The sequence below is a fragment of the Salminus brasiliensis genome, chromosome 12, assembly GCF_030463535.1.
Source record: "Salminus brasiliensis chromosome 12, fSalBra1.hap2, whole genome shotgun sequence".
Taxonomy (NCBI): Eukaryota; Metazoa; Chordata; class Actinopteri; order Characiformes; family Bryconidae; genus Salminus; species Salminus brasiliensis.
Genome location: NC_132889.1, coordinates 31883738 through 31898188, shown reverse-complemented (window position 1 = coordinate 31898188; position 14451 = coordinate 31883738). Strand labels below are relative to the sequence as shown.

The window sequence follows — 14451 nt, the reverse complement described above, 5'->3', positions numbered from 1 at the left end:
GTTCATATATTAGGAGAGTGAAGATGTGTTAATGTGACATGCCCTTAATATACAGCATTAATCATTATTACAGAAAATGTCAATTTTACAAACACAAACATGTGGTTATATCTAGTAGAACATTTAGCTCCTAAAAACTTAAAGTAAAAACCTGCATATGAATTACAAAAAAGCAGCAAAGCACCCCCTCCAATTTACTCATTTTCTCTTTCTTCATTATCTTCCCTCGCTTTCAACACTCCTAATTCATTTTACAGATGAAGTAAGCTTTTAATAAGGCATAAAATATAATTAGAAATCATGGCTAACTGGCATGGCAAGAAGAAAGGGACAATCTCTCTCTCTCTCTCTCTCTTTCTCACACACACACACAAAATTGATTTCCCAAGACCAAAACAACATTTCTAAGATAAGACGAAGTTTTTTACTGAAGACCTTCTTCACTGCTTTTCTTTAGCAGATGTATTTAGCGGATTAGGGAGACACTCACTGAGCTGGGCCTGTGCAAATGAAACTGTAACATTAGCAGTACCGTCGCTGAGGCTGGAAAATCCATGACGGCACAATGTCACAGCTTCTTCTTCACTTTATCCAAAGTGTTTATAAGGCATTCACACTGCTGTAGGACTGCTGAAAAGCAAGTGTTCCCAAACAGAAGAGGTGGTAAATGAGCTGCCACTAAATTTAGGAGGAGTTCCTTTCTGCAGCTGTGTAGCCGGCCATTAAAAAGCCTTTCTGCTGCAAAGTGCAGTTTTACAGAACCCAAGTTTTTGATTGTTTGATAAAGCGTATAACACCTTAAATGACTAGTTTTTTAGACATAAACACACCAACGAAATAACAGACTAACTGAAAGCAGGTCTACTTATCCATAATTTTACCTGAAGTAAATGATGGAAGGGTACGCTGGAGTGGTTGGCATGTGTAATGAGTGTAAGGATCATAGAATAGGTGGATTATCAGCCAATCAGGTATACTGTATAATAAGACTAATGATGGTAATAATCATTATCATTATCATCATCATCATCATCATCATTTTGTTTCTGATTACCTGACAGTAATTGACATCCCAATCAATATAACAAAGCTCTGGACTTGAGTGGTGCTGGAATGGTCATATTAGTCACATGGCTGAACTGGTAACTGGATTAATAGTCAATGTAATTAGCTGATTTTTTCTCCAATAATTTACTAATGTCAACTATGACTATTCTTAAGGAGTATGTGCTCCCTCAGAGTAGTCATGGGTGTCTTGGTGGCCTCCCTCACAAGTCTCCTTCTTGCACGGTCACTCAGTTTGTGAGGTGGCCTGCTCCAGGCAGATTTACACATGTGCCATATTGCTTCCTTTTCTGCAGAGAATGTTCAGTGACTTGAAGATTGTATTGTATCCATCCCAACTACCTCTGTCTTCATGGTATTTGTAGCCAGGAATACTGACTAACCAGTGACTGGAGCTTCCAGACAGGCGTCTTTATGCTACAATCACTTGAGACACATTCCCTGCACTAGTCTCCATTACTGTGAGACTAGTAGCATCAATTGCCTGGAGCTCTGTTTTAAGGGGGTGAATATTTATGTAATTGCTGATTTAACATGATATATTTTTATTAAATTAGCTTTTAATTTTGAGATAACTATTTATTATTTATTTCAAATATTTTTGTATTCAAATCTGTTTTCACTTTTGTATTAAGAGCCAAGGTTTATTACCCATGATTCCATGTATAAAAGCAGTAAAATGGGAAAACATTTTCAAGTGAATACTTGTTATGGAAATGTAACTAAATGTGAGTGAAGCCTGCATTTGAATTTAACAGTATGTATTAGAGCAGACCTAATGTGAACTCTGTCTTTCTGCCAACATCCTGGCTTTTCCATACTCAGATCCACTGGGTTTTCCTTTAGTCGTATTCGTGGAATTTTGAGAAGCCTGTGTGTGCCTGAAAGTGTGTGTGTGCGTTTGTTACCTGGCTGAGCTGGGTCTCCGAGTTGACGTGGATCTCACACACTTCACACTGGAAGCTCTTGTTGGCCACGCCCATGCTGCCCTTGTTAGCCAGTCGCTTGCTTTTGCATGTGGCACGGGAGGACAGTGCCTTCCCCCGTCGTCGTGGCAACACACTTTGTCCCTCCAGCATCAGTTTGTGCTTGGTCCCTGTGACACACACGCACACACACACACACATATATAACCTTATGTGTATATTACACCTGCAGTTCCCCAACAACCTCAACCAGTGTCATAGAGAAGACCCTGCATGCTCCCTCTGCCCTGCCCAACGCTCTTCCCCCATTCGTCCGGGGAGGTGAGGGCCAAGTCAGGCTCTTTACAAGACCAGATGCCAGTAATTTCGGCTGGGCAAGACACTGGAAGATATTGGTAGACTTGGGCCAGAGGCTTTGTAATATGGTCCACACATCTACATCTCACCTATATCCTTCAGCCTATGGTGCCATGGGAGGAAGAGGTGAAGCCTATGGCCTATTAGCGCAAGAAACTTTGGTACACTATGCTCACACCTGATTGCTTGTGGCCCGTCACTCAGGCCTTGTGACCTGAATGTCGCTGGTTTGATTTCCTGAACCGACATAATGCTCCCTTGTGCAAAGCACCTGAACCCAAACCACTCCCTTGGTGCTGCACCTTGGGCCGCTCTGGACGTGCTCAGTAGTGTGTGCATGTGTTTGTTCACTGCTTGGATGGGTTAAATGGGGAGGACACATCCCAATGTGCGCAACAGTGATTGAGCGGTTAGTCCTTCTCCTCCTTCCTTTGTCGACTACATCCTTCTTAGGGAGATGAGAGTGAGGGGAAAGGCCTACGACTAACCAGTGAAGGATCTTTCCAGAGATGCTAAAAAAAGCAGTCAGTGGCTCTGGATGAAGAGGAATGTACTCCTGGCACTCCTGTGTACTCCTACTAGATCAAGTGCAGTTCTCTTCTCATATCCTTTGAGACCTAGAGCATTTCTCCCACCAGGGAAAAAAATGGCCAGAAGGGGACTCTGAAATGGCACAGCCTGGAGTACCAAGACAGCAGATGGCATTGAGGAACAGGAATCACTGCTGAACCCTATGGAGGTGCCATGTGCCTCAGCGAAACGATGAGGATCCGAGAGTGGACAACCGAGAAAATGCCATTGCTCACTTGACACTGAGTCCTAATATTCCTACATGCTTAAAAATACCAAAATCAGCATGACTGAGTTCAGGCTGAAGCACTTTACACCCCAAACACAAAACAGGCCATGTTCAGGATGCTGTGGTTTCCATCAAAGAATGCACATGTTGTTGATACTGGACAGTGTGGTATGTTTGTTTGGGTGGTAAATCAAGCTCCAGTCTTCAATATGTAGAGCAGTAGTGTTATCCACTATGCTACAACGCGTCCCAGACCATCTCCTATTGGCTGACGCATGGTTACATCAGATTACTGTCTGTTACTAATGCACTGTAAAGGCAAGTGGTGCCTTTTTGAAGGACGCCAAGAAGTCCCCAAACAACTCAGATACCAAAAAGGCCTAACACACATCTACGTACCACTGTTGTGTGCCTCCAGCTGAGTGGTCGAGTTGACGGTCACTTTGCAGACGGGACAATAGAGGTGCTGTCTGTTCCTCCTCGGCTCTTTCTCTGCTGGGGCCTCTCCTGCTGGGCTGTCCTGTTGAGCAGCCCCCTCGCTGGGCACGGAAGTGGTGTCCTGCGGGCCATCTGAGTGCTGAGAGGGTGGAGAGGACACTGGCACGTCCACGGATGACACCTCCGATACTGGAGTCAGGATGACTGAGCTGGACTGAGCAACTTCCATCTTAACTACAGAGTCTACAGAGTCACAGAGAACAGCTACAGAGAGAGAAAGAGAGAGCGAGAGAGAGAGGTTACCTTCCTACCTAGGTCACCTTCCTAAATCGCCAATGGCATATACAAAAAAAACAAGCCCACAATATTGTATGTGAAAAAAAGGAAGGTTCAGTCCCTGGTGATGCCACAGCCATCTGTGAATCTCACCCTAGACTGTTACGGCAAAAGGCAGCTACCTAATTACCCACTATGCTACACTAATCAACCTCTTGTCCATCACTCTGAGTGATTCCAGACAGGTTGGGTGTCTGTTAGCTGCTGTTAGCTGCTGTTAACAGATTTGGTGGTTAGTGTTTTCCTCCAAGTGTGTTCAGCTTGGAGCCCAATGACCTTGCATTACACTTTGCGATGATACCTAATAAGAAACAAGCATTATTTAATGTACCTTAAATAATGCAGCAGCTACATCCTGTCGCTCGTAGCTGCATGTCTAATACTGCAGCACTAGGTGGAGCGGAAATTCATACACTTGTAGCAATGTGTGATACAGGCAGTCCGAGTTAGTGGATGGGAATTAGAAGCAATTTAAATGGGGAGAAAATTGGGAATAATCCCTCCACCCCACAAAAACACAAATTGGCCTAAACTTGTGTTTTGACGTGTTTTGGTGGTTTATAAACTTTGAACCTACTTAACGTGCCTTGGCCACCCAATGGTCATCCCAATTATATAGCTGCCACTTAAATCGCCCCTACTCTAGACCTCTAGTGCTGGTATAGTTAGTGTAAAAATATGCTTCTATTGAGTTAATAAAAATGATTATTTTGACACTTTTATTGTTACCGTCTGGTAATTACACATATTTTGGAGATGGAGATTATGCACGACTGGAATGGCCTTAGCCCAATGCTCATCCCATTTATACAGTCTCCTCTAAAATTGAGTGAGTCAGTCAAAGCTTTTCTTCATTATTTTTTATTCTGCATGTTCCTGCAGCAGACATTGTTGACGCGTATCAACATTAAAGCTTCTTTATTTTAATAAGTAATTTGTTTATAGGAATTTGGTACTGCCAATTAACCCACCTGTTCATAACTCCCACTAGCACTAGCGGTGCCCCCGAAACTAGAAGGGTAAGGACTTAACACGTCTCCTCCAATACATTTGAAGCGTTCCCGGCTCCACCACACCAGCCAACATCGCTTCAGGAGTGATGAGGGGAAAGACCATGGCTAATTGTGCTCTCTCTGACTCTGGTCGCTGATGGCAAAGCAGCTTGGCTCTGGATTTGAACTTGTGAGCCCCGGGGCATACTGGTAGTGCAATAGACCACTGAGCCCAATAAAGCCTCTTTTATTTTGTGGTTGCTTTCTCCAGTAGTCTCTCCACCACTCTGCCCTCCCTCTCTTTTATACGCTCTCTCATCCGCGAGCCCAGTGGACTCCAGTGATAACGGTAAGAACACGAATGTGATCCGCACCAGAAATGGTGAAGACCAATCTCTCTACTACAGAAATCCTGCACAGTCATTGTCCAAAAGCGGACACCCACCCACACACCATAGGGACATGAGCATTCAGTGTTACCCAATGCAATTCACTCCATTTCATTAGTTTTCGCACTTCATTCAGGTGTAAAAACCCTTTGTGCACACAGTCCTTCTGTCCAGTGTACTCCTACTAGATCAAGTGCATTTCTCTTCTCACATCCTTCGAGGCCTCTAGAAAATTTCTCCCACCAGGGAGTGTCTGCCATCATAAAATCGGTGAGACGTCTACAGATCAGTTCACATAAGAGTGGTCAGCTCACCCACCAGAGACAAGTGAGAGAATGAGGAGACACCGGCTTTGTGCTCTTGCTAAACTTGCATTACACTCCACATAAGTGGAGCACCTCAGTATATGCCAGTATGTGCACTATATGTCCACATATTTGTGGCCACAACTTCTAATGAATGCATTCAGCTATTTTAAGCTGCAGCCATTGCTGACACAAATGTGCAAATGCACACAAACACATCGCTTGTCTAGTAACTGTAGAGAAGTATTGCCAATAGAATAGGACTCTCGGGAGCAGATAACTATGAACTATTGGCACAATGCCTAATGCCATTGAGCTGTGGAGCAGGTGAGCTGTGTTCTCTGGAATGATGATAGTGCTCCTTCCAGTACTTTTGGGGTGAGTTGAGGAGTCAGCAATGCTCTAAATCTAGTAGAATGCCTTCTTCCCTGGACAGTAGAGACAGTTACTCTAACAAAAGCCAGATAAACCATTTTTAATTCCCTTGATTTCAGTAGAAACAATGAATGAGCAGGTGTCCCAATACTTTTTATTTTTAAACTTCTCTCCTTCTCTTACTGAATGTATGAGTTCACTCCTACTGCTCTGTGTACAGAAGGGCTGCATATTTACAGAGACTCCTAACTTTTATCCCCAGCACATCTAGAGCCGCAGTACTGCACTTCCAGCAGCCCAGAGCAGCGGTGGAGAGAGAGCTCTCTGATGAGCTGATTAAAATGCAGTTAATCACTCAACTACACAAACACACTGCTTTACACAGCTGTACACAACTCCTGTCTGTCCCTATAACATCCCTCTCTCACTCCTGCGCCCTCTCTCACCTCTCTCTCTGTATGTCTCTCTCTCTCTCTTTCTCTCTCTCACACACACTGTCTCTCAGTGACTTTCTTTCTCAACTCTATCCCATTTCTTTATCTCTCACACACTCTCTCCCCATACATCTGTCTCTCACTCTCGTCCTCTCTCTCTCCCTGTCTCTTCATCTATCCTCTTCTATGCCCTCTGCTGCTCTCTCCTACTCTCTCTCTTCAACTCTCTCTCCCTTTGTCTCTGTCATGTCTCTCTCCCTGTCTATCTTGCACCCTCTGTTGTCTGTCAGTCTTTCTCTGTCTCTCGCACACAGTCTCTCTCTCTTTATTACTCTCTCTCTCACACACACTCCCTGTCTCACTCACTCCGTCTTTTTTCTCTCCCTCATGTCTCTCTCTCACACACACTCCCTGTCTCACTCACTCCGTATTTTTTCTCTCCCTCATGTCTCTCTCTCTCTCTTTCCTACTCTCTCTCTCTCTCTCACACACACTCCCTGTCTCACTCCGCCTTTTCTCTCTCTCTCATGTCTCTCTCTCTTTCCTACTCTCTCTCTCACACACACTCCCTGTCTCACTCACTCTGTCTTTTCTCTCTCTCCCTCGTGTCTCTCTCTCACACACACTCCCTGTCTCACTCACTCCGCCTCCTCTCTCTCTCTCATGTCTCTCTCTCTCTTTCCTACTCTCTCTCTCTCTCACACACACACTCCCTGTCTCACTCCGCCTTTTCTCTCTCTCCCTCATGTCTCTCTCTCTTTCCTACTCTCTCTCTCTCACACACTCCCTGTCTCACTCACTCCGTTATTTATCTCTCTGCCTCATGTCTCTCTCTCTCTCTTTCTCTCTCTCTCTCACACACTCCCTGTCTCACTTACTCCGTCTTTTCTCTCTCCCTCATGTCTCTCTCTCTTTCCTACTCTCTCTCTCTCTCACACACACTCCCTGTCTCACTCACCCCGTCTTGTCTCTCTCTGTGTCATGTCTCTCTGGCTTAATGGAAGTTGACGTGTTCAGTTCGTGCTGATTGGCCCCTGCAGCTGCAGCCTTAATAACAGAACAGCACTAATTTCATCAAGCAATCAGCTGGATGTGTGTGTAGGTGCATATGCGTGTGTATGTGTGTGTAAGAGAGTGTGTGTGTGTGTATGAATGTGGCAGCATGAAAGCAATCGTAATCCCACTCAATGATTAGCTAAAGCTCCAGTGTGTATTCATCACGTGAGAATGTATATCACTGTGTGTGTGTGTGTTAATTTCATCCAGTGTTAATCAGGATTGTTAGCCCATTGCTGTGTGTGTGTGAGTGTGTGTGAGTGATTCAGGATCGAACAAAGGAGCGCAATATCAAAGTTTAATTACCATAAAAACACTGAAATTATTGACACTATAAAAAAGGCTGGACCGGCTAATCAACCCTCCTTTACACTCTTCTCCACTCTCTTACTCTCTCTCTCTCCCCCTCTCCCTCTCTCTCTCCCCCTCTCTCTCTCTCTCTCTCTCCCCCCCCCCCCCCCCTCTCTCTCTCTCCCTCTCCCCCTCTCTCTTATCTAATCTGTCCCTTTCCTCCCTCCTCTGTGAATGTTTCCTCTCCGGGTCGCCTCAGCAGGAATGGGCCGGAATATTAACAGCAGATTTGATGAGCTCTCTCTTCTCTTCTCTCTCCAGCTCCATTCTTCTCGTTCATCCTTTTCTCTCTTTTGCTGCAGCTCCGCCACTCCTCTGTCCATAAAGCTGTGGAGGAAAATCAGCGTCTCTCTGCCTCCCTCCATTTATTACATTCTTTCGCACACTCAATTTTGCTTCCGAATTATACTTCATGGAGATAAGAGAAGGATAAATGGAAGATGTATGGAGAAGGAGAGGGGATGAAAAGGGTAATGAAGCCTCAGTCAGCTTCTGAATTCATCCTCCAGGCTTTAATACTGTTCATTCTCTCCATGGTGGAAACAGCAGGCGCACTTACCCAAACTACAGTACCCATAATCCTGTAAGAATTTTAAGGAGAGCCGAAGAGGGGAATTAGATGACCTGTTCGGACTTCACCCATGAACTCGCTCACTGTAACTGCTGTGGAGATGCTGGACAAGCTTTCAACACCATTGTTTAGAGTCACTGCATCATGTTCGGTGTCCAGTCTAGCCTTTTCCCGCAGGCCCCCTTAGTGACCATTCTGCCGGTCGGATGGAAATCATCTGGTTGCATTGCGTTCGGAATTTGATGGACAACAACGTGGAGCATTTCTGTGCTGTCTTAACTAATAATGGAAGGACATCACAGGAGTGTATGTTGAGTATGCTTTCTTAAAACACATGGAGCTTAAATGAGCAGGGCAGCAGCATGCGGCCAGTACGACTAGCGGACATAGGTTGATGTACACAGATTGCAGATGTCTCTGTGTTCAGGCAGTGTTTTAGGGACACTCTGTTTGCTGAGGGAAGCAAATAGATTAGATCAGCACATTCAAAGCATGGCCATATACCGCTGTCCAAGGTGCTGGACGCCAGAGCCGCCTATTCAGCACCTTTGTTGTGGAAAGTCATAAACACTGCGTGTCTTGTCGTAGGAGCGCCCAAAGCATCCATGACTGGTGCCAACCTCCTGCCATTCCTTTTTAGCTCTATATGGTCTATCACTGCAACTTTGTCAGCTCTCTATTTGTTTTCCCCGAGCCTTAAACAGCCTGTGCCTATGGGGAAGGAGTCTGGTGTTCGCCCGGCCATCCCTGGCCCACACTTCGCCTGGAAGTTTGGGAGCTTCCAGTTAAGCCCAGGTATTCACTTTCTTAAGTGTTCCTCATTTCTCTAAACTGTCTAAAAAAATTAATAAATCCCCCTACAGGGTTATTTGTGTTGGACACTATCTCTGCTCAAGTCCTCTGGTTCACAGACCTTATCAACTAGGGACTAGCCATGGCAAATCCCACTGGTGGGACCATACTTATAAAAGGGTTAACATTGCGTACATCCTGACTGGCGACAGTTAAACATATCAGTGTGTAGAATCAGAGCTTTCTGAGAGCTACTGTGTTTCTGTGTATTCCAGGAGCCAGGAGGCTTCTTTTACTGCAGGGTAAGCTATGAGTGTGAGCTCATTTAGAGCCCAGTTTGGATACATTTCAAGCTTGACAGCTTACAAACACACACACACACACACACACACACACACACAAGCGTCTGGTCACTCACTGGATCCTTCCATCGTGCAGGCCTCCAGAAGGGCAGGGAGAGGCTCAGGTGCACTTTTTCTCCCTCTGTCCCTCTCTCTCTCTTTCTCCCTCTCTCGGCCGTGCGTGTGCTCGAGCTGCCGTCTGTGCTGCTTGTTCTTCTGAGCCTCCAAAGCCTTCAGCTTACGAGCGTGCTTATGACCTTTGTAATGCGCCTCGGCCTGATTCTGAAGAGAGCGAGCGCGAATAAGAGAGAATGAGAGAGAGTGAAAGTGAGCGAGAGCGAGAATGAGAGTAATAGATGCTTAATTGACTAACTTGCAAGTTTAACAAACTTTAGAAACTTTAGGCAAAACCATGTCATTTAAACATAAATGAGTAAAATATTAATTAAAACAAACAGTTTTGTAGATTAATATTCAGAATGTAATTTGCTCAAGGATGTGTGCAAACAGACAGACGCACACACACATCTCAATCTGGACGGAGCAGATAAGAGGAGATATAGCCTGGGGGGTTGGGCAGCTATAATTGCATGTATAATATGGAATGAGAGAGAAGGGTCTCTTTACATCTACAGAGAGAGAGAGAGAGAGAGAGAGAGAAAGAGAGAGAGAGAGAGAGAGAGAGAGAGAGAGAGAGAGAAGGAGGGAAAGAGAGTGAGGCAGGAAGAAAACGGCTGCATTATCCTTTTTGTTTTAATGTTTTGGTAACTTGTGTTTCAGACTGTCTGAAATTTTCCTGATATGATGACCTGGTCAGAGTAGTATCAGTGTTAATAGGGTTGACCTGAAAAGCATTTTACAGGCTTCAGACACAGATTATCTGATTATTATTAAACTATTATTTATATTTATATTAATATATAAATATTTATTTTTCATGATTGACCCTCATTTTAAGTATGTTTGATACTGCAGTTCTAAACCAGTAGGTGGCAACATTGTAGTTACAGTGCAGAACGGTCATGATGAACTGAAATGAACTGAAACAGAGCCGTAATAAATGAGGAGACCGGCCACTGGTTGAGGTGTGAATGGGAGATCTCGAAACACTCAACATGGCGTCTGCATTAACAAAAATGGGCCAATGAACTTGCTGGTTATGTGGAGGTACATCCACCCCACCCCCAATGTGGAGATCTGCGCAAGCGCAGTAGCCAGAACAAGATGAAGAATCAGGATGTTTTGGGGCATTTTTGAGTCGAAGGCTTCGAACTATTTATGAGTTTTTGTCAGATTTTATAAATGATTTAAAATACTGGTTTTATTCGGCGGAGTTGCAAAGATGGTGCAAAGTGAACAGACTTGCCTATAAGGACAGAAACTACTTGTGAACTGACAAACAGGTGTAGGATTAGGGGTGTAAGACAATATCACTATATCAAAGTATCACAATATTATGTTTTGCAATACAGTATCACTGCTCAAAAGCGCAGTACTGATTATTAATAAACAGTTTATTATGTAAAGAATGGTGTCAGACAGAGGTTCATTATGTGTTGCGTTTGAAGCTTCAACCACCAGATAGCAGTATGTTCAGATGCCACTGTTCTGATTTGCATGAACTAAAACTTTTACTCTTTTACGTAGATTATTACCCCATTTTTTTACCCAGCGTGGAAAACCAACTACCCAATTCAACACTGGGATGGTGAAGAATGGCACATGTCATCGACATATGTGATGCCAGTTATCAATGCCGCATCGCTAGGCAGCAAGAGCTCTCAGAGGAAAGTGCCGGATCTTCAGCTCTGATACAGCACCTAACAGATGCCTGTGCTGACCAACATCACACTAGGAGTGATGTGTGAAGGAAGTGCCATCAACCCACCCCTGAGAGAGCAATGCCAACTGTGCTCTCCTGGACTCTGGCTGCCGATGGCAAGAAGCATGAACTGGGGTTCAAACCATTTTTTTCCTTTTTTACTTTAAAACATAATGCTAATCTGTCAATTCATGATAATTGGCCAATAGAAATGCTCCAGAATGACCTGGAATAAAATATTTTATGTTGACTTCCACTGAAGGTTAAGAAGGCTTTCCTTTCTCCTGTAAAGTCGCCATTTTGCAGATACAAGTTTTTTTGTGTAGATATTGTGTATATACATTTACATTTATGGCATTTAGCAGACGCTCTTATCCAGAGCGACTTACAAGGTTACTCGTACTACAGAGGTGGGTCAGTGTAGTGTTAGGAGTCTTGCCCAAGGACTCTTATTGGTGTAGCGCAGCATAGTCACTCAGACCGGGAATCGAACCCCAGTCTCCTACATGATGTGGTAGCTCAGTGGCAGGTAGTGGTGTTATCTGTTGCGCCACACCAACCATATATAGCAATAATCTATTATACTTTACTATACTATAGGGGTATACAGAACACTGATCATCACCAAAGTCACCAGTAATGTGAGGTGTGTGTGTTTGAGAGAGAGAGAGAGAGAGAGAGAGAGAGATAGAATGAGCAGTAAATGAAAAAAAGAGTGATTTCCTAAAACTCAGTACTGACCGTAGAGTTGAAGCGGAGATGGCAGATATTGCACGAGATAACCTGCTTCTTCTTTTGAGGAACGCCAAAGGTGTGATTAATAACAGCCTTCTGTACCGGGTCCATCTGAGAGAGAGAGAGAGAGAGAGAGAAAGAGAGAGAGAGAGAGAGAGAGAGAGAGAGAGAGAGAAAGAGAGAGAGAGAGAGAGAGAGAGAGAGAGAGAGAGAGAGAAATAAAATTAGAAATTAGAGTTTTCAGAAATGAATTTCTTACAACAGACAAAATATGAATAATGCAGGTACCAACGCAGGAATGACAGTCCGATGGGCAGGAGCAGCATGCTTTGACTTCTACTCTCCTCTAGTCTCTCTCTTCCTGTCTTTACCCCTCAGAGAAGTCCTCCAGCCCCCACCTGGACTCTGCTTGTTTAGCCTCAGCACACAAAAGTGCCACAAAAGTGCACACTGCAACCTTAAACCCAGGGGACGGGGACTTTCCCGCAAGCGTACGCCATGGGAACACACACTGCCCAGCAGCGGCCTGCAGCAGCCTGGACCGCTGTTTGCTTTAGGACCCCAAGAATGTGTGCATTGTCCATCCGCAGCCATGCCTGACCAGCTGGGATAGCGGAAGGATGTTGTGTGTGTGTGTTATGTGTGTGTTAAAGGTACCCATTGTTGAGCCATGATACCATAGAGGCGCCTAAGGTTCACATGACCTTTGTGGATTAAGTGGATAGAAGAAAAATGTATAAGAATTACATAAAGGAAAACGTCCGCAAGCTGAGAAAGGGGAAAACCTTGGTCATCTAGGAGTGCTGGAAGTGTCTGGACCGATATTTCTCAAATTCACTCAAGCAATTTTGGACACCCCTTCTAATGAAAACATTCAGGCATTTTAAGTTGCACCCACTGCTGACACAGATGTGCAACTGCACACACAGCTTGTCCAGTCCCTGTACAGAAGTACTGCCAATAGAATAGGACTCTCTCTATGGCCTATAGGCATCATGCCTAATGCTAGGTGTGTACAAGGTGTAAGCTGTATAGTGGAACTGTGCTCTCTGGAATGATGGTAGTGCTTCATCCAATACTTTTGAGATGAGCTGGGGCGGTGATCATCCAGCACCCTCACTAACACTCATGTCATTGAATGCAATCAAATCCTAACAGCAATGTCCCAAAATCTCGTAAAAAGCCTTGCCTGGACAGTACAGACAGTTACTCCAACAAAAGCAGGATCAACTCTTTTAATACCCTTGATTTAGAAAAACAAAACAATGAATGAACAGATGTCCCAATACTTTTGTCCATATTGTGTATAACTTCACAAGTGTATTTCCTCACTACAATCAGAATGGTTGCACAGTGTACACGTCTCTCACTTTCAGACATTTGCCAGGCTGTTGCCACATATTCACTAGGCTAAAACTGCTTTTGCTAAGTGATTGCTATAGTGTTGCTAAGTGATTGATGTAGTGTTGCTAAGCGATTGCTATGGTGTTGCCAATTAGTTGTTAAAGTGTTACCAGGTGGTTGCAATGGTGCTGTTGCTGTGTAGTTGCTAAGTGAGTGCTAAGTAGTTGTCATAGTGTTCCTGGGTAGTTGCTATGGTTTTGCTAAGGGATTGCTAGGTGGTTGCTGGGTGGTTCCTATAGTGTTGGTAAGTGTTCGCAATCGGGTTTTCTAAATGATGGCTAGATGGGTGCTATAGTGTTTCTAGGTGGTTGCTATGGTTTTGCAAAGTGATTGGTAGATGGGTGCTATAGTGTTTCAAAGTGGTTGCTATGGTTTTGATAAGTGATTGATAGATGGGTGCTATAGTGTGTATAGGTGGTTCCTATGGTTTTGCTAAGTGATTGATAGATGGATGCTATAGTGTTTCTAAGTGGTTGCTATGGTTTTGATAAGTGATTGGTAGATGGGTGCTATAGTGTTTCTAGGTGGTTGCTATGGCATCCCAGGGGTTGTTTGCCCGTCACAACCATAATAAATAATTTATGTCTCCTAAAGCCTGAATTCTGTCTGTTTTTGTCCATTTTACAAATAGACTGTAACAGGAACCACATATACAACGAGAAAAGATGCAGGGAGTGACGGGAGGAGAGAAAAGGAGGAGAAAAGATAAGGAGAGGTGCAAAAAGGAGATGAGATGGAGGAGAAGAGGAGAGGGACGAGGTCACTGACAGCTACTTTGTAACCAAGACAGGTGCATTTATCATTGCAATGTGTGATACACACACATACCAAACTCACACACACACCCACTGAGCCATATCTGATTGGAGAAGGAACATGGCTCTCGGCATATTGGAGTCTGTGTATCTCTGTGTGAGTATGTGAGAGTGGACAGTGAACACAAGGTGAACACAAACACACTGA

General features: G+C 44.3%; 1 protein-coding gene across 4 annotated transcripts in view; it reads right to left on the bottom strand.

The window, feature by feature from the left end:
* The window catches only part of znf385c (zinc finger protein 385C), a 118874-nt gene that overhangs the window by 7383 nt on the left and 97040 nt on the right, over positions 1 to 14451 (bottom strand). For 3 of the 4 annotated variants that reach the window (XM_072694181.1, XM_072694182.1, XM_072694184.1), the window contains 4 exons: positions 12091 to 12195; positions 9605 to 9809; positions 3547 to 3849; positions 1974 to 2161 (listed from right to left, as the gene is read on the bottom strand). In XM_072694181.1, the coding sequence (XP_072550282.1) occupies positions 1974 to 2161; positions 3547 to 3849; positions 9605 to 9809; positions 12091 to 12195 (801 nt within the window). The remainder of the gene's footprint in view (positions 1 to 1973; positions 2162 to 3546; positions 3850 to 9604; positions 9810 to 12090; positions 12196 to 14451) is intronic. The other variant, XM_072694183.1, reaches the window with a different exon arrangement.